The sequence below is a fragment of the Lissotriton vulgaris genome, chromosome 3_2, assembly GCF_964263255.1.
Source record: "Lissotriton vulgaris chromosome 3_2, aLisVul1.2, whole genome shotgun sequence".
Lineage (NCBI taxonomy): Eukaryota > Metazoa > Chordata > Amphibia > Caudata > Salamandridae > Lissotriton > Lissotriton vulgaris.
In genome coordinates, this window is record NC_141690.1 from 195,357,722 (window position 1) to 195,377,724 (window position 20,003).

The window sequence follows — 20,003 nt, forward strand, 5'->3', positions numbered from 1 at the left end:
GGAAGAATTAGAAATGGCTTCCATAGGTCATGACTCACAAATCATGCATGCACATCAGTAGGAATCTTGCAATGTGTTGCATTTAATAGAAATCTATTGCCAGCATTACTGGACACACGTGTGCATGCTAATGCTCGTTTTAATGCTATTTTTTTGAATGACCTGTGTCCCTAACTGCACACAATTCTGAGAACGATATAATAGAAACTAGAAGTTAAATTGCTATCAAATAAAAATCATTAGCGGCCATTTACTTTTCTGATAGTGCTGTGTTTTGAGTTTAGCTAACATATCAAGTGATTAAACCAGCAACTTTAGAGGGACGTGTGGGGGTTAGAGAGACCCTGTTGAGTAGTGTGAGGGATAGGATACTAGAGGTCAACCAAGAGGTAATGTAGGGGAGAGCATTAAAAAAATTACTATAAAGTTCACCCCTACAATTTCTTTCCCAGTAATATAAGCATCATCTCCTCCAAATGGACAATTATTGAGTCATAGCTAGCACAGAAGAGGGCTATTGAGATTTTATTTATTTTATTTTATGTTCTTGTATAGCGCCTGAATAGACCCCCGGAGGGGTATCTCCTCGCTTTTGCCAGTGGAAGAAATACAGATTATGCTGGTCCATGTGCAAAAGTGTCTGATTAGAATAAATAAGAGGTTTTTAGCTATTTATGAAGAGATGGGTTTTAAGGGTTTTTCGGAAGGTTAGGTGGTTGGTAATTTGTTTTAATGTCTGGGGCAGAGAGTTCCAGAGGACAGGTCTAGTGTGAGCGAGGGCACGACCTCCCTGCCTAGATTTTTTTATTCTGGGTACCTGTAGTAGCTGGAGGTTACTGGAACATAGGGACCGCCCTGGGACATAAGGTGAGAAGGCTTTTGTGAAGTACTTAGGCCCCGTACCTGTCAGACATTTGTGGATGGTACATAGGATTTTAAACTTAATGCGTTGCCGCACTAGGAGCCAGTGTAGTTTATCCAATAAAGGGCGGGAGGGAGTATTGAGGACTAACCTTGCCGCAGTGTTTTGGACTATTTGCAGTTTGTTAAGCTGTTCTTCATTAGTTGATAGAAGAAGACCATTGCAATAGTCTAATCTGCTAATGACTAATGCCTGCACCAAGGTCTTCCTATGTCTGTCAGGTAGGTATGGAAACACCCTTCTCAGCAGTCCAATGGCCCTAAAACAAGTGCCGGCAACTTGGTTAACATGATCTTTTAATGTTAGGGCTTGGTCTAATAGCACTCCCAAGTTTTTAACGGTTTGTTTGGGATTGGGAACAGGTCCCAATTCTAGGGGCCACCATTCGGGGGATCACAGTGTCACTGCCTCCCCGAACAACAGTACTTCCGTTTTACCTACATTGCACTGTAGGCAGTTCTTGGCCATCCACTCTGACACTGCCCTCATTCCATCTGCAAAAGATTTTTTTAGAGCAGGTGTAAAGGTTTTAAAAGGGAACAGAAGTTGGGTGTCGTCGGCATATGACACCGGGGTGAACCCAAAGGATCTCACTAAGTCAGCCAGGGGGGCCTTGTACACATTAAATAATGTGGGGCTTAGGCATGAGCCCTGTGGCACTCCCTTGGTGAGCTCCCTAGAGATGGATTTGTGGGAGCCCAGCCTGACTTCTTGAGAGCGGCCTGAGAGAAAACTCTCCATACAGGACAGAGCTATACCCCCTAATCCCACATCCCTCAGACGACGAGAAGCACTTCATGTGACACCGTATCCAAGGCAGCGGATAAATCCAACAGCACCAGAATCATCGACCCCCCCTCCATCCAGTGTCATCCTGATGTTGTTGGTCACTGCTAGGAGGGCTGATTCGGTGCTGTGGTTGGGCCTGAACCCAGATTGTGAGTGGTCCAGGCCCTCCGTTGCTTCGATATGATTGGATAAATGGGTGTTCACGTGCTTCTCAGTCATCTTACTGATGTGTGGCAAGAGGGAGATGGGCCGAAGGTTTGAAAGGTCTGTCCATGGGGATGCCGCTTTTTTCCTTATTGGGTTCACCACCGCTTTCTTCCATTCCATTGGGACTTGTCCTTCTGTCAATGAGATGTTCATCACCGACTGGATGGAGGGTCCTAAGAGGGTGATCAGAGGGGCGACCATTTTTGTAGGGAGGAAGTCATTGGGGGACCCAGATTTTATGTGGCTGATGAGAGGGGGGAGATCTAAGTCACCGATTTGCGGGAAGGACAGTAATAAGTTTTTGTTTTGTATGGGTGAGTTATTTGGGAGGGAGATCGTGTTTTCTGCGTTGCTAGAGGCCATAATTTTATCGTAGATGAGATTAATTTTATCCTCAAAGAACACCGAGATCTCATCACAGAGCGTTTGGGAGAATTCATCGGGGCTCTCACAGGCTGTGGGTTTGACAAAGCTCTGCAGTATTTTAAACAGCTCCCTTGGACTGTTACCCGCCTCTGCTACTTGTTGGGTGAGACTGTTTTTCCTAGCTTGCTTTATGTTTTTATAGTAGGTTGACTGGGCCTCTTGATAAATGTTCCTTTTCTCCTCAGTTTTCGATTTCCTCCATGCTTTTTCCAGTCGCCTACATTTCTGCTTCTCTGTTCTGAGTTCCTGTGTATACCAGGTTTCTTGCTTGGTGGGGGGATATTGCTTATGAAGCTTTAGTGGGGCCAGGGTGTCAATGGCTAGCTTGAGTGAATCATTGAATTTTGCTAATGTGGTGTCTGCTGAGTCCTTATCTGTGAAAATTGGTTGTATCCAGCTTTCCCGCAACTTTTCCACCGAAATTTTGTGCCACTGTCGGCGCCAAATTGGCGGGAGTGGCGTCTTGTGCAAAGATTTACTCGGGCCCATTAAAAGGAACTCTATCAGAAAATGATCTGACCATTGGATTTCTTTAGCAGGTGAGCATCTTATTTTTTTTTTTTTTTTTTTTAAACCTTTATTGACATTTCAACCAAAGACAAGTATGGGCCTACAACCCCCGGGGCCGGCCGCTAAGCAGTTAGAGTAACAGAAAGCAAATTTTAGTCACATGTAGCACCTCGGGAAGCAGATTCTCCATGCTAGTATACTCTCGGCCACTGATCAGCACAAGTAGGAAACCAGGATATAAAAGGTTTTCATTTTATAATAGAAGATGGAAGGATCAGGTGCCAAACAATTTCCCAGCAGCGAAAAATGGCAGGCAGAATAGTAAACGGCAACAATAAACAGCAATTGATCAAGTCAATGGTGCTGAAACAGGAGGTTCAGGATGTGGAGGAATATCACAATCAATTTGCGCCTGCAGTCCCCTGCCCTAAGACCCAGAAAACACCACGGAAATTGAGGCACAGATGAAAAAGCAGTGATTGACACCGAAGGAAACCCACTGTACTGACCCCAGAACGGAAAAGACAAAGAAGGATAAGAGAAGAAAAAAGAGGCCATAGAAACAAAGTAAAAATCCCCTCCCCCAACTCCCCACCCTGCACCCACGCAGATGACTACGGCCCCCCCCCCCCAGCAGTGTGCCTGTCGCCCGAGAACCAGACCCGAAATATAGAAGAAGCAGAGAAAGAGGAGAAAGAAAGGAAACCCCACCTGACGGGGAAATGGAGAGATTATTAATAAACTGGAGAAGGGCCTTCAAACATGCCCCCGGCTTCTCCCTCCCGCACAATATATTCCTCCCCAAGGTAAACAGTAAACAACAAAAAAATTCAATCATGTCAAAAAGAAATGGGGAGCATTATTCACCTACTACACTATTAGTTATGTCGTGAGAGCACGCATCCCCCGTGCCCGCCCGCCTAATAAATGACACCCTCTGAAGGATCAGCCTTATCCTTGGCCTCTCTTTGCGAATCCACCAATGCAAACCCATCGACCCATTGCCATGTCTGATGTTATGAGGAAGAGGAGCGTCCAAAAAAGACCAGAAAGCGACAAACACATGTAATTTGGACGTCGCTGAATACCAACACGGTCATCATCATGGAGGATCATCTTTCCCGGTACTGCCCCCAGGACATGTGTTCCACACCAAGCACACAAGGTCCAGGAAGGAAGAAACAGCCAGAGCAGCCGACCGTTGCTGGAATATTGCCTGGGTCGCTGGAGGCTGTGCATGGAAAGTCACCATCTTCTGCTCGAATCTAAAACCTCCGGAACAGTCCAAACCTACAGCCAGCCAACCACACGTTGCCACATTGTCCGATGTTTCCAGCTTTCCCCTATTCACAGGGGCGGTCACGACACTCTCCACCTGTGTGAAGTGAAGCACATCCTTGTGTACCTGGGGACAGGCCGATGGCAACTGTTCCGACACTGACGCAATACCATCAAGCTTTCTCCCCAACTCTCGGGCACCGTGAACCAGGGTGGAATGAAGGGCACCGAGGGCTTCGAGAAGGTCACCATACCCCAGCACAGCTCCTTGCGCCCGCTCCGCTACGCTCCTCTTAGCCACACACTCCCAATCTTGCTGAGACCCAGTATACAGGATGATAGACTCCATCCTATCAAGGTGGCCGTAGGGTAGTTCCACCTTAGATTGGGACCGGGACTCAGGCACAAGCGCATCAAGTTCCATGTCACTGTAAACAGGGTTCCGGGGGCGGGCAAAATATGTGTCCAGTGTGCGGTCACAGGTAACAACCATCCTCACCCTAGATCAGTACTGGCGAAAATTCGGGAGTAGCCCGCGAAAATCGGGACGAGTTGCAAGCAGCGTCCGAGCAGCTCACTGGCGAGGGCTCAGGCAATTACAGAAACATCTTGGAATTGCCACCTCGGGCATGCACTCGATCCGCTCCGCTCAGTGGTAGGAGTGTCCACAGCGACATTCAGGCCAATATTCGCACCGCTCCAGTAGTCCGACTCCACCCAGTCACCAATGGCCGCTGTTATTGAACTAATACCCGGCCATGTTGTCCACCCGAGGTCCCAGTTCCAGGGTTGCACAGGCCGCAAACTTCAATCGAACATTTCTCCGGCGGTACCGCCGCCAGAAACCTCAGGATCACACGATTGGTTGCCACTCTCAACCACCAACACGGGCATGTAGCGCAGGCTCAGGATCTCATGCAGGATATCTGTGCGGGATGTGGAGGTTCATGGAGCCGGGAGCCTACGCTCCCGTCCCGATCGCCATCTTGGCTCCTCCCCGTGAGCATCTTATTTTAGTGCAGTTAGAGAATAGTGAGTCTAAAGTATGACCACCTATGTGGGTAGCACCGCTATTCATAGCTTTTAACCCCAGGCTAGACAGATCTGTAGTTGGTGAGATAGTTTCGGGGTGTGTCAGGTTGTCCATGTGCACATTAAAATCTCCTAGGAGGATAAAATCCTCCTTGGATTTAAAGTGTGGGGCTAATAGCTCCAGAAGGGAGAGAGCAAAATCTGGATTGGATCCTGGTGGGCGGTAAGCTAAAGCACCTTTCCAGGAGATGTGGCCTGCCGAGTTGATCTTAAAAATCATTATTTCCAGTTGTGGACAGGACCTTTGTTCTAGTATTGTTACTTTGAGAATGTCCCTGTATATGATGGCTAAGCCAACACCTGTTTTGTTGATTCGGTCAAAGTGTAGAATCTTGTAGCCTGATGGAACCCCTAGTGTTATTGCTGTAACCGTGTGAGGTTTCATCCATGTTTCGGTTAGAAAACATATATCTGGCTGCATGGTATAGACAAGATCCCATACCTGATGCTGATGTTTTGGGAGAGACCGAACATTTAAAAGAAAACACTTCAGTCCCTCCGGGGATGCTATCTTGGGAGCGTTTTCATTCGTACTCCTCCTTACTGCAGATGATTGGTAGCGACATTTTAGACATGAAAAATAGCCCTCAAGACTTTGCCAGGGTATTCGAGTGCAGCATTCTCCAGAAGGTTTTAAATCTAGGAGGGATTGGGCGGGGTATATAATTTTTCTAGTACCTGTAATATCGGAGTCCAAAGGGGGTAGAGCCCATTACCCCTATGCCTCGTACTGTCGCGGACGGGCGCAGGCGGGCAGGTCTTTGGCTGGTCTTCGGCGTCGCTTCGGCGCCGCTGCGCGCGATCGCTGCGCGCTTGTAAGGGGGCGATGGCTAAATAGGCCAGCGAAAAGCATACACTAGAGCGCTAACCGCTCAGGAAGTGCCCCCACAGGAAGTGCCTGGCTATCCCTGACCCGCCCTCCGCGCAACGGTATTGGCTACCGCGTCGGACCGGGGCGGGCAGGAGTGAAAGACGAGCACAGGCTTCCTTTGCTAACAGTGAGTGTTTCCTCCCCCTTTTAATCAGGATTGGAAGAAAGGTGGTACAGATAGCGCCAATCCAGCAAGTGTGGCGTTTTTAGAGTGAGTGCTGATTAAGTGAGTTTAAAATTTTTAAAATTGAAAGTCAAAATAAAAGTTCCGTTTTTCAAATTAATAGAACAACATCGTTTTTAAATCAACAATGAATTTAAAAGGTTTACAAGCAATTCCATTCTCTCACATGCAGCAGTTCTTAACACAGCGCGAGGCACATATGTATTACCTTCAGCAAGCAAAGCGGAACGGGGACTCTGCCACCGTCACCCTTCCGCAGCTTGCAGATGATTGGGCTCCGTCTAAATAGGCCAGCGAAAAGCATACACTATATCGTGAGTGCTGATTAAGTAAGTTTTACATTTTTAAAATTGAAAGTCAAAATAAAAGTTCTGTTTTTCAAATTAACAGAACAACATCGTTTTTAAATCAACAATGAATTTAAAAGGTTAAAGCATAAACGCTGTATAAATAGCAAGCTGAAACATGAGCGAGGGTAACCCGTTAAAGGTTTGCTTACAGAATACTTGGTTCGAAGTTTTGGTAGGAGGTTCATAAGGCTTTCGTTTTTAGTTAGTGGGACCTTTTGGGGAAGGTCCTGTACAAGTGTGTTAATGTGCACTAGGCTCAGTCTTTGAGGGTCGTCCATTAGGGGTTCAGTCCTAGAACTATGGTCTAACCTTGCTGAGGTAGGACCAGCAATGGTGAGGTTCTAGAACATTAGATTCAGACTTGCTGAAGAGGCCCAAAGTAGAACTTCCAGGGTTAGACTTGTTTGGGGAGATCTGATAGAAGCATACCTCTAGAACACATTAATTTAGACTTGTTTAGAGGTGGGGTGCAAGAGTCCTCCAAGGAAGTGAGGCAAGCTCAGTACTCATTCAACTGGCATCCACCAGGAGTTGAAGTGGGCGTACATATACTTGGATGTATAAAGACCAGAGACCAATATTGGTAGGCAATGTTGATGTGATGTCAAGGGCATAGCAGGGCATGGAATAATTTAGGCTTATATTGGCACATTTGTCTGGGAAATTGGTAGATTAGATTGACATGGTAGTGTTTTTCTAATCTACTTTTAATGGTCTTTCCATAAGACATCATCATTAAATAAGCAGCAGTTTACCATATCCCACAATTACCGTCATGACGCATATACATCATGGACACAAGTATTTTTACATGGCATACAGCCTTGCATATCCACTGTTGGGTTAGGTTAGATAGTTCTTGTTTTTTCTATTCCAACTTCCCAGATACAATTGTATTTCTTGGGGCAGCCTCGTACTTCCTAAACCAGCTTTTCAAAATGTTTGCATAATTCTCTCAAGGTTTGTGCTGTATCTCCATTAGCAATTACCAGACAGACTTCCATAAAAGCCTTGATATCGCTTAAGGTCAACCTCATCCAGAATGTTTAACTATGCAATACTTGAATAAAGAATAACAGTACCCTGTGTTATCGCAAACAGAATTTTTCTGTCTCCTTCCAGAATTTCTGAAGTGTGAGGCAGCCCCACACAGAATGTGAAAAATCTCCATTCCTCCGTGGAACCTTAGTCAAATAGGGGTCCCTTCTCTCCCTAGGCACCATATGTGGTGTAATGGATTCACTATACATACTTAAACCTGCTTAGTGCTGAGAGTGCTATTTCTCTAGGAACCATCAACACTGTATGCTAGTATCCTCCAGTAACCCCCAAATCTAAGTCTACGTCTTTCTTGCGATTTTGGAATGTATCTGGATTCGCTAGGGTTTTATGGATGCCTGATACTTGTTATCACGGAGTGGACACATTGTAATGTTGCCTCAAGTGGGTTGAAGTGTGGTAGGTCTTCTAATTTGGCCAAGTATGATCAGGGGTGTTACCCCGAAACCGGTCCCAGGATGCTTGTTCTGGTTCAGGGAAGACCTGGCTTGGCAGTATGGGCCGGACTTTTCCCATGAGGCACAGGGTCAAGACTGATTTGCATATAGCTGGGTCTGAACTGAGGTGGCGAAGTGAGCTAAAGAATGATGATGGATTCAACCCAGATCTGTGACTGGGGTTGAGTGTCTGAAAAGTTTCAGCGCTCCGACCATCATCTCCTTGTGTTTGCTTTGTTTGTCCTAAATTGGCAGGGTGTGCCCAGACGTGGGTCCCTTACTCACTTCGCCACTGGATTCAAGCTAGCCTGGCTGATGAGTGGTGTTACCCCGAAACCGGTCCCAGGATGCTTGTTTCCGGTTCAAGGAAGACCTGGCTTGGCAGTTCGGGCTGGGCTGTTCCCATGAGGCACAGGGTCAAGACTAATTTGCATATAGCTGGGTCTGAACTGAGGTGGTGAAGTGAGCCAAAGAACGATGATGGATTCAACCCAGATTTGTGACTGGGGTTTAGTGTCTGAAATGTTTCAGCGCTCCGACCATCATCTCCTTGTGTTTGCCCTAAGTTGGCAGGATATGCCCAGACGTGGGTCCCTTACTCACTTTGCCACTGGATTCAAGCTAGCCTGGCTCAGGAAGGGAGTTACCCCGAAACCGGCCCCAGGATGCTTGTTTCCGGTTCAGGGAAGACCTGGCTTGGCAGTTCGGGCTGGGCTGTTCCCATGAGGCACAGGGTCAAGACAGATTTGCATGTAGCTGGGTCTGAACTGAGGTGGCGATGTGAGCTAAAGAACGATGATGGATTCAACTCAGATCAGCGCTCTGTCCATAATCTCCTTGTGTTTGCTAAGTATGATGACAAGGCATGTCTAATCTACAAATATCAAAAGAATTGTCTTCAAAAGGGTGAAATCTGTAACTCTGTGAATGCTTTAACCCCTTGGCTGCTGAGGTCTCTACCTTACCCCTCCCCCCTCTATATCTGAACTCCTTTTAATGATATTTGTGGCACAATAAACTTAAGACTTCACAACTTTTTTCCACATGTTTTCCATTTGCGCCCTTTTTTTTATGCATGTTGGCATTTTAATAAAGGGTAATAAAAGGGTAATCCATTGTTCCTTTTTTGTGGTTTACCATGTTTGCAGCTTGTTGTGAAAACATGTGTGAAACTCTTGGATGAATCTGGAAAGCTACACATTTCTGCAAGAAGAGAAAGGCTGTTGTACCGGTGGGAGCACTTTCCCATGCCAAGGGAGGCCACTCTCCTCAAAAACACGTTTGCTCAGTGTTTAGTAGATGGATCCCTGTGTGGTCCCTTGGTGATCCCTACGCAGGGTTCCACTAGAGAAGGGTGGATCTGGAAAAGGGACATTGTCTTCTTTCCAGGGCTCTCTTTCCCATCTTGATTTTGAGCTCAGAAGGCAGTATTATGTCCCAGAGTACCAATCAAAGTGAATGTGGCATCACGTCCACATTAATTATGTCAATTTTCTCAGTAATGGTGGCATAGCTCAATAGCTGCTTATAATGTATGAATATCACATGTTCCAATGTGTGCTATTACCACGCAGTAGGTTACAACGCGGTTATTACAACGACCGCGTTGTTACCACGTGTGGCTTTACATCGCAAGTTGTTTCTAATCCAACACATTCCCTGGTGTTGCACGCCACCTGGCGCAAGTCGCTAGAAATGACTTGCAATGTAAAGCTACGCTGTCGTTGTATCGACCGCGTTTTTACCTACCTGCATGGTATTCCCATAATGTACGCCTCCAGGACTGCCACCAGTGGCAAGAGGGAGTACGCGTCAAAAGTGGGTTCTGCTGAGTCAACTTTCTATACCGACCAATTGTTTTGGAGATTTCCTCCAGTCATTGGTCACTGTTCTGGTAGTGCACAAGGGGGGGCAAGGTGACCTCTGTATAAACACATCCTGCTTCCATTGCCCATTTTTCACTATCGTAGGCAGGGTCTGGCCTGGTCTTCAAGTTTCAGTTCTTCATTACAATCAGGGGCTATGCTTAGTAGTACACCGTGACCAGATCAGCCATTCTCAAGCTACCATCGCATGGTGATTTCCATCATTTAGCCATTCTGACTCTTGGGGTTTTGTTACACCATAAAAAGGGTATTATCTACAAAGTTAGTATCTTGAAAATGTGATTGGCACCTTGTCTGGTGTTTTGAAGAATATATAGCATCTTTGGAGGAGTGATCATCTTAAACAATGCGACCCTGCCTATTGTCGTAAAACTCTTGTTTTCCAAAGCAGGGACCCCTTTCCATCCAGGTTTGTAGAATATTCTTCTATTCTGTAATGTGGTATAAAGTAATGATAATCAAGCTCGCGCAAAAACACATTCAGTGATTGTTTAGTTTAGAAGTTATTCCAGGGATGTCATAAACACGATGATCGCTCCACTTCATTATTTTATTTATTTTTATCACTTGCTTTTGTGCTTCTTTGTTTTTAATAGAAAGTTTGAGCTTGTTGAACAAATGCATGACAGGCTCCATTTTAGCTGCAATGTGCATTTTAGTTGGTCTGCTTGCACTTTAGCTCAGAGTCAGGATTTTTGTCATCTGTAGCAGAACTTGTGAAAGTGGTATTTATGTCTAAATTTCCATTAATCTGAACTGTTACACTCTCTCTCAACAAGTCTACTAGATTCAATCTGTATCTACATCTCTAGGTTTAGCAGCAGACACTTAAAATAAACATGAGCTAAAGATTACGCAAATGCTTAGTGGCTTTTTACATAGGTGAAAATGTTTGCATCCCACTCGTTTGGTCCAGTTAGATTTAGTGTCTTAAAATTCCCCATTTGATTGCGCAATGCAGGTTGTCAGTGCCCAATCCTAAATGAGCCCCCAGAATTGACCACTGAGGACAGTAAAATTTCACCCAGGGACAAGCTCCAGATGGGCATAGCACCTAACCACCTTAACAAAAGAAGGTTCCTGAAAGACTCTCTGAGGCTCTGCAAAGCATGTTGCCTTTACTGACTGGTGCCGGGATCACATAGACATCATTTCCTTGCTGTTGTGCTCCAAATAGGTGGCAAGGTATTCCAAGCAGACCACAAACCTTTGTTGTCCCAGGTATGCTCACCACCTCTGAAACATGAGGAATAGACTTTATTTATACATCTGCTAGAAATTGCCTAGCGCCTAGAGATAGCATAGTGAGAGTGTTAAGGCTTACAAATTGTGACAATGTTGCAATTTTTACGCATATTTTTACTTTTCATAAAACACTTAGGTGCTTCTAATTTATATCTTCTGTGATGTTACCAAACAATATTGAGCACTAGAAATTTTTTTTTAAAATAAATGTCAAAATTCATATCCTGATTCTATTTATCGTTGAGTGCGTAACTCATTAATAAGAGTATTTAGATTACCACTCTATCCCTGAATCCTTTATGGGACTGTTCGTAACCCAGAAAGCACACACCCCACACCAGCAGGTATGCTCAGTGGATTGTGCAGGGCTACAATAACCTTGCCTCCCATACTGAAGCAATGATGCACTGAACTCAATCCCTGCACCTGAGGGTTGGGAAGCCACAACTTGTAGACCTGGGTTAGGGTCCCAGGTTAACCAACAATATAAGTGATATCAGCAGAGTCAACCAATGTTAAAATGTCTTTACGTTTTTCCATCCACAGACCCATATTTCCCTCCCATGTCCACATTGATTCTCATAAATAAATAGGCCCACTGTGGCACTTGATGCCACAGTGTGACTGGTATTGAAGCAGTATCAGTCTATTCCCCTGGGTCTTGGGTTCCTGCAGTTGTAAATAGGCCTGATTTATCCCATCCGACTCGCAACCCCAAATCCAAGATCTGCAAGACCCTTGAGTCAGACACCTCTGGCTGGCCTAGATAAATAAGAAGATAATTAATTTCAATTCCTGTTGCACATTTGAAACCCAGTCAACTCCAGGTCTATTGTTAGTAGTTAAGTTCACCCCTCTATAGCAACAGCAAAAAGCATTAGTGGGTTGGGGCAGCCTTGCCTGGTACTCCCCGGAAATAAAAAAGACTCTTATAGGAAACTGTTCACTTGCACCCTTGCCATAGGGCAGGTGTACAGTAGTTTAGTGTACGCTGCAGTTTTCTCTAGAATGGCAGACACATGATCCCAATTCAGCATGTCGAAAGTTTTTTCAAAGCATGAAGTGATAACCAATGCCAGGAGCATTAGTCAGTTTCCATATATTGTCTCTTGTTGCTCTTTGGGGCCTGAAGCCACTTTGATCTCTGAATCATAGTTTCAGATGGATTGCTAGGATTTTTGCTTCCATATGGAGCAATGTGATTGGCCATATGGTATGGTAGTTCTTAATTGCTGGCACTAACTATGGCTATGTTTATGCATGGTTTGCATATTGGTTTGAAAGTAAGGAAGGTTCCCGTCAATGTGGCATGTTCTTTTATGTGGTGTATCTGTGTTTCTAAATGCTAATAAAGTTATTTAATAAAATGAATTAAAGGAGGTGAACAACTATCCTCTTCTCTGTATCATCTGGGGGTCCCACATTTTAATGTTCTTTTCGCCGAATGCATCCAGTTGTTTCTTAAACTACTTACAAGTCCAGCATCACCCCATTCGCGCCCGTGCTCCCTTTTAAAGTTCTCTTCAACATAGATTGACGTTCTTGAGAAGAAAAGGCCACAAATCTACAAAACTATCCAGTTACTTAGAAAACCAGGGGCCCTGAGTTGTGTTTTGTTGGTTTTTCTTGCCACCCAGATTTCACTAAAAGAGTTTGCCTTGTTCATTTATAGGATAAGTAACCTAAATATATTTAAGACTGGTTTATCAAAAAAAGCAAATCTGCATCCATAAAAGTATTCCCTGAATGGATGCAAGTTTACTACATTTTAGAATTTACAAACATTAGCAGCAGTAGGCTTGGAAAACACCAGGCTCGTGTTTCCAGGCCTACAACTGGCATACAGGGGACCAGGTGATGGAACAAATGCATGCAAATAGTAACCCACTAGCATTTGCTCAGGTAGCGTTGCAAAATATTGTTTTTTGCCCGCTGTGCCACTGAAGACTCTGGGCCTAATTTAGCCTTTAGCAGGTCATCTAGAACCTTGATCATCTCACACATTCACTCAGCAGCCCACTGCTTTTTTAGCTGGGAAATTTAAGACTCACCACCTTCTCCCCACCCCGCCCCAACCCTGAATCGCACGGTCTAAACTACTACCCTGTAAAATACGTACCTCCATTTTTTTTTCTTTTTAAATTGCAGCTTTTCTTTGGCCATGTTGTTCCGCTCTATGATCTTTTCGTTCTCATCATGTTCCTCTGTATCCCTTCTTTGATTTAGATACAGAGAGCTGTTTCTGCTGTTCGAGTGGCTCATGTGCAAATTCTTCATATTGTACACCCTGCCAAGAGGGGCACTACCAGCCGCAGGTTGGTCAGCAGTCCTGTCTGCCATGTCCACTGGGATTTTACACCAAGTAAGTAGCATGCTTTGGCCAAGTCAAATTATGGTATTATTCTGTTTTTCTTTTATTTTTTAGTATCTCTTTACATCCAGCATATACCACAAAAATGGGAGTAGCTGCCGCCAAAATGTGGCAGCCAGAAGCTTGCAAAAATTATATTTAATTATGAATTAATTAGATTAATTAACTATTGTCAGTCAAACCGAAATAAAGATATTTGACTGACTGACAATTAACTATTGAATGTATTGTTAATAAAATAGTATGGGTGCTTCCTGGCAGGCAGGTGTCCTTAGAACAGCTTTCAAACCTCTTTTTAGTTTTAATGCACTTCACAAGAAAATCTGATTCTTACTAGTGGAAAAAAGGTCTTATTTCTTTGAAATATTAATGTGAAGGCTTAGTGTAAATATACAAGGATGACTTAAAGGATAAAGAATTCGCCAGGGTCTTGATTGTTAAATTTTTTGGAACAGTTTCCTGTACACATTTTTAGTTTGAGTATCTGAGTGTAGCTCAACACTAGGTTGTTTTAATGAGCCAACACACTTGACTGTAGGGTGACACTAAAAGGTTGTGTATATGCTGTGTCGCCCTTTCCCTGTGTTTGATAGTGATGCCCCGGGGATGTGCTTTCCCAGGTTCTACTACCGGTTGTTTCCTCTGCAATAAGCAGCTCAAGCATTGCGGAGAGCAGTGTCCAGTTGGGATTGACACCCAACGGGCTCACGGCAGTAGCTTAGATGAGGTGCCTCCAACAGTGGCGTAACGAAACTTGAGGGGGGGCCCCCCTGCAAAATACATGAAGAGGGCCCCCGTGGCCCGGCCCACCACCTACCACTTTGCCCCACTTTGGATGGATTGACAGATGGGTGGGTGGACGGTGGTACGGATGGATGGATGGATGAATGGATGGATGTGGGTGGACGGATGGACGGATATATGGATGAGCATACAGAGGTACAGATTGATGGATGGATGTAGATGGATAGGTGGAGTGATGGGTGGATAGGTGGATGACAGATGGGTGTGTGGTGCCTGGGCGGACAGATAGATGGATTAATGAACAAATGTGTGTGTGGCTAGCGATGGACGGATGGATATGTGGCTGGGGATGGATGGACCAGTGGACTGAGGTACGGATTGATGAAAGGATGGATGGATGGATGGATGGATGGATGGATGGATGGACGGAAGGATGTATGGGTGAAAGGATAGGTGTGTGACTGGGGATCGTTGCATGGCAGGACGGATGGGTGGGTGGGTGGATGGATGGATGGAAGGGTGGGTGTGTGGCTGGGGGGATGGGCAGACAGACAGATGGATGGATAGATGGATGGATGAACGGATGTGTGTGGGGCTAGGGATGGACGGATGGATATGTGGCTATGGATGGATGGATGGATGGATGGATGGATGGAAGGATGGACAGAGGTACGGCTGGATGGATGAAAGAATGGGTGAATGGCTGGAAATGGATGGCTGGATGGATGGATGGACGGACGGACGGACGGACGGACGGATGGGTGGATGGATGGATGGATGCAGCATGGGTGAGTGAGGGGGGCCCCTGGAGCACGGGCAACCCGCCCTGCAATGCGGAGGCTGCGGGGGCCTGTGTTACACCCCTGGTCCACAGTCAAACACTGAATGTTACTGTAGTCATCCTTTCAGGCCTTCTGCAAGAGTCTATCGCCCACTCTTGCAATTAAAAAACACTGGCCTGGCTTCCTGTAGAATCAGTGACTTCCTAAAATGTAACAATAAAGGGTTACTTACATTTCTTCAGAGCACTGTCACCTTATCGCACTGTCTCTGCACAAAGAACAGAGCATGCTGGTGCCTGGTGAATATCAGGATAAGCAAGGTGCATGACTGAGGGGTCCCGGGGCATCCTGCACCTTGAGGGGGGGTGACTAAGCCCCTTTGCGTGCACACACAGAGTTCTATCACCTGTCTCTCCCTATCAGCATTGCTTCTTCTTTTGAACTTCCTTTTGACCTTCTCCTGATCACTGCCCTCCAGCACTCTGATTCACAGATACATCCTGGGGTGGCTTTCCTTCCCTTCCCTTCCAGGCCTCCCTACACAAGCAAGAAACAAAAGCTATAAATTGTAACTGTTTCTTTTTTGTTTGCAAGATCTTCAGAAAACTGCTTCCTGCCCAAAGAAAGCCTGAAGCTGGTTAGAACTGGTGTGCATTGCTCAGGCCTGTGCTCCAGCACTCTCTTCACTGTGGGGGAGGGGGCCCCTTCAAGTGTAGGGAAGCCTGGAGCTGCAAACTTTCTCCAGGTCAAGTCAACTCTGTGCTGCCTCAGAGGAGCAGTGCCCTCAATGGGGCCCCCAGCCCCATCCTTGTCTCGGGCCTGGCTTGTGGCTCTGACTGAAGAGAAACAATGTTGATACTTTGTTTCTCTTCAGTCCACAGTGCATGCTGGCAGCTTTAGGGAGACCGAGTCACAGCTCTCTAGGAAGAGCTGGGGGAGCCCCCTTCACTTACTGAAGACTGCCCCCCCTCCCGCACCACGGGGGCTGCGGGGGTGTTTGTTACGCCCTGCTTCTATCAAGTGTGTCCTCTGTCTTCCATCACAGGCCTGTCTTCTCCTCAAGCTCCTTTCCTCATTGGTTTCACTTCCTCTTGCTCTTCGCCTCACCACCCCCCCCCCCCATGGCATCTGTCTCCACTCCTTCACCGTTTATCCTACCCTTGCTTCGTGTGCCTCTTCTCTTCAGTTGTGGTACACTTTCAGAGGCCCAGGTGGGCTGCTGGCCGAGAGGGGCCCCTGGAGCGGGGGTCACGCACCGCGGGGGCTGCAGGGGCTTGTGTTACGCCCCTGGTCTCCAAGTATTATGCAGTAATGGTTGAGCACTTAGCATAAAGTTTCTCTTCTGAATATTTATGCCCCCCCCCCTCCTCTTTGTGAACCAGTGTATTCAGCTGGTCAGTACCCTTACGTAGAGTGCTCTGGAAGGGGATTTTTTATATTTGGATTTTTCAAGGGGTGATGAAAATTGGGGATTTGTTGTTGTTTTTTCAACGGCGGGTTTGCCTTTTTTTCTTTATGTCCCTTTAAGCTGCTTTTTGTAGTGAGAGATGTATGGCGGATAAACAGTGACAGCCTTTTATTTTTTATTTAAAATGGTTTCTTTTTGTATATGAGAAAAGGGATTTTTTTGCTCAAATCTTGCTGGACAAACTATTTTATTGCCAGTAGTGGCCTTGGATTATAGAGTGCTGGTTGTAGTCTATATACATGGAGAAAAATGGCTTAGCATTTCCAGATTTTGGCAGCATCAACTGTGTTACCTGATGCTCTACCTTTGACAGACACTGGTCATAGAAGAGTGGGAGAAACTTTCAAACAGTAGAGCCCTCAATGGGCCCTTATGAGAGAATATCTCCAAGCCAATGCCATTCATTCCACCCAGCTTCCTGGTTCGCATAGACCCAAAGATATTCCTAAAAGATAAGCAATGTTGTCTGGACAGAAGTTATTTAGCTAATCAATATGCTCTGGATCAGCTAATACTAATCATAAATACTGCCAAGAGTTTGAGGAATTAACTACTGAAGGAAATTCTGGAACTAGAAGATAAGATCAAGAATGACAGCACTACCTCGAATGCGAAGGAACAACTTGCATGGATCCAATCCAATATATCTTAATACAACACTTTTATTGTCAATCAAAAAATCAAGGGTCTGAAAAGGAACTTGTGCCGTTTTACTCATAAATCGGCATCCCCTTATGTGGAAGAAACATATTACCAAACTGAGGGATCAAGTGGGCCAGTAAATAAAAATCTGTAATTTCGAAGCAGGAAACATCGGACCCCACAGAACTGGACATTCAACAACATTAACAGTGAAGAAGACACTTTAAGTGACCAACCATTATCCTCGAGTGGGCAACGGGCTCAGTTCACGACACGGATCTTGGCACTCTGTTGGTGAGTTTTTTAGACCAGGAACAGAGGCGCAACAGAAGAGATGGCAGGCAAACAAAACTCTGGAAGAAGCCGCCAAGATCAGCAATGGCAACGGTACTCCGCATGAATGATAAGGAGCAGGGGGCGAGACCAAATGTTTTATCAAACGTAGTGAATTTGTCCACATAACAACCTTTCTCCTATTGACATTTTTGGGGAAACTTATCAAGACATGACCCATTAGAGTTCCGTTTAGAATTTCAGTAGACCATAAGAAAAATCAAGTTGCAGAATTTTTTTTATGAGAAACCAAGAGACCCGCCTTCAGTTTTCTCTTCAGTTGGCCGAAGACCTTCGACTTTTGTACCTCCAACATCTTCTGAGGTAGCAGTGTTAGTGCATCCGTTCTTGAAAAAAGTGGCTGCATTGGAAAACTCAAATACAAGGTGTTCTTATAACATCACCAGGGAAGAAAAAGAAGCGATCACAAGTTTATAGTGAAATGATCAGATTATTATTAAACCGGCGGATAAGGGTGGTGCAATTGTAAGGGAGCTTAACGGCTAGCGTGGTCGACCTCGGATCTGGGGAACCGGGTTCGAGTCTTGGCAATGACGCTGGACAACTTGTGATTCTTGGCAAATCACTTAATCTCCCAGTGCCTAACAAAAATGAATGCGTGTCCTCATGTAACGCAACTGGTGCTATGTAAAGCGCTCCGATACCTGATACCGGGTCAAGTTTGCGCTATATAAAACTGTGTTAAAAAATATATACATTTTTAAATACCACCAGTTATGCTGCTGAAGTAAACCGCTTATTGGGAATGAGGAACAACTATGCCATTGATGAAGGAGCCTACCCCGGAATTGAAGGACATGATCAGACAAATGGTGGAAGATGCCATGAAAAACAGTGCATTACAAAAAATGAGGCTGTCTTTTTTGATTAACACAGACCCATACATCCCAGCATTGTACATTCTTCCAAAAATACTTAAGCCTCAACATCCACCACCAGGGAGGCCAATGGTCTCTGGAAACAATTTACCTTTGAAACCAAAGTTCCAGTTTGCTGATTTTTCCTTTCCTATGAGAATGGGTTCTCATCTAACAAGCCTATTTGAAGGATACTGGATGTCCTTCCAGGGGCGTAACAAAGGCCCCAGCAGCCCATGCGGTGCAGGGGGGGACCCCAGGCTTACCCGTCCTCTAGGGGGGCCCCCCTCGGCCCCTACTGATGTGGGGGCCCCCTTCCGCACATTTTGCATTTTCCTCCAGTGTTTCTTAGAGATTGTAATGTCACCCTAGTAGGAAAATGTTCACCCTCATTGCAGACGTGCCCATTGCTTTGTATGTGCAGGCAGTGATTGAGAATAAAAAGTGCCAGTCGCAAGAATGCTTTTTATCTGAGCAGCGTTCGGGCCAGCAGCTGTGTCAAAGGCTGCACTGCCTGAAGAAATCCCTGGTTATGAATCCTGTTAGAGGATACTTCACTCCGCCAACGATCCAAACCCTTCCTTCCACCCGGCAAAAGAGTGTCTGTGGAGGCATGTGCGCGCGTGTGAGCGCTCAGAGATGCGGCTGTGAATGCAGTGTGAGAGGCCTGGCTGTGAAAGCTGTGTGAGAGGCCAGGCTGTGAAAGCTGTGTAAGAGGCCAGGCTGTGAATGCAGTGTGAGGGGTCTGGCTGTGAATGCAGTGTGAGGGGTCTGGCTGTGAATGCAGTGCAAGAGGCCGGGCTGTGAATGCAGTGCGAGGGGCCGGGCTGTGAAAGCTGTGTAAGAGGCCAGGCTGTGAATGCAGTTTGAGGGGCCTGGCTGTGAATGCAGTGTGAGGGGTCTGGCTGTGAATGCAGTGCAAGAGGCCGGGCTGTGAATGCAGTGCGAGGGGCCGGGCTGTGAATGCAGTGCGAGGGGCCGGGCTGTGAATGCAGTGCGAGGGGCCGGGCTGTGAATGCAGTGCGAGGGACCTGGCTGTGATTGCAGTGCGAGAGGTCTGGCTGTGAATGCAGTGCGAGAGGTCTGGCTGTGAATGCAGTGCGAGAGGTCTGGCTGTGAATGCAGTGCGAGAGGCCTAGCTGTGAATGCAGTGCGAGGGGCCTGGCTGTGAATGCAGTGTGAGGGGCCTGGCTGTGAATGCAGTGTGAGGGGTCTGGCTGTAAATGCTGTGTGAGACAGTGCAAGGGGCCTGGCTGTGAATGCAGTGTGAGAGGCCTGGCTGTGAATGCAGTACGAGGGGCCTGACTGTGAGTGCAGTGCGAGGGGCCTGGCTGTGAGTGCAGTGCGAGGGGCCTGGCTTTGAATGCAGTGTGAGAGGTCTGGCTGTAAATGCAGTGCGAGACAGTGCAAGGGGTCTGTCTGTGAATGCAGTTCGAGAGGCCTGGCTGTGAATGCAGTGCGAGAGGCCTGGCTGTGAATGCAGTGCGAGGGGCCTGGCTGTGAATGCAGTGCGAGGGGTCTGGCTGTAA

The 20,003-nt window shown here is 46.2% G+C and overlaps 1 protein-coding gene across 1 annotated transcript in view; it reads left to right on the forward strand.

Annotated features, from left to right (window-relative positions):
* LOC147725517 (uncharacterized) overlaps positions 1 to 20,003 on the forward strand; it is a 575,714-nt gene that overhangs the window by 311,671 nt on the left and 244,040 nt on the right. Inside the window, exon 3 of the mRNA XM_086964208.1 lies at positions 13,483 to 13,618. Coding sequence (XP_086820334.1) covers positions 13,483 to 13,618 — 136 coding nt within the window. The remainder of the gene's footprint in view (positions 1 to 13,482; positions 13,619 to 20,003) is intronic.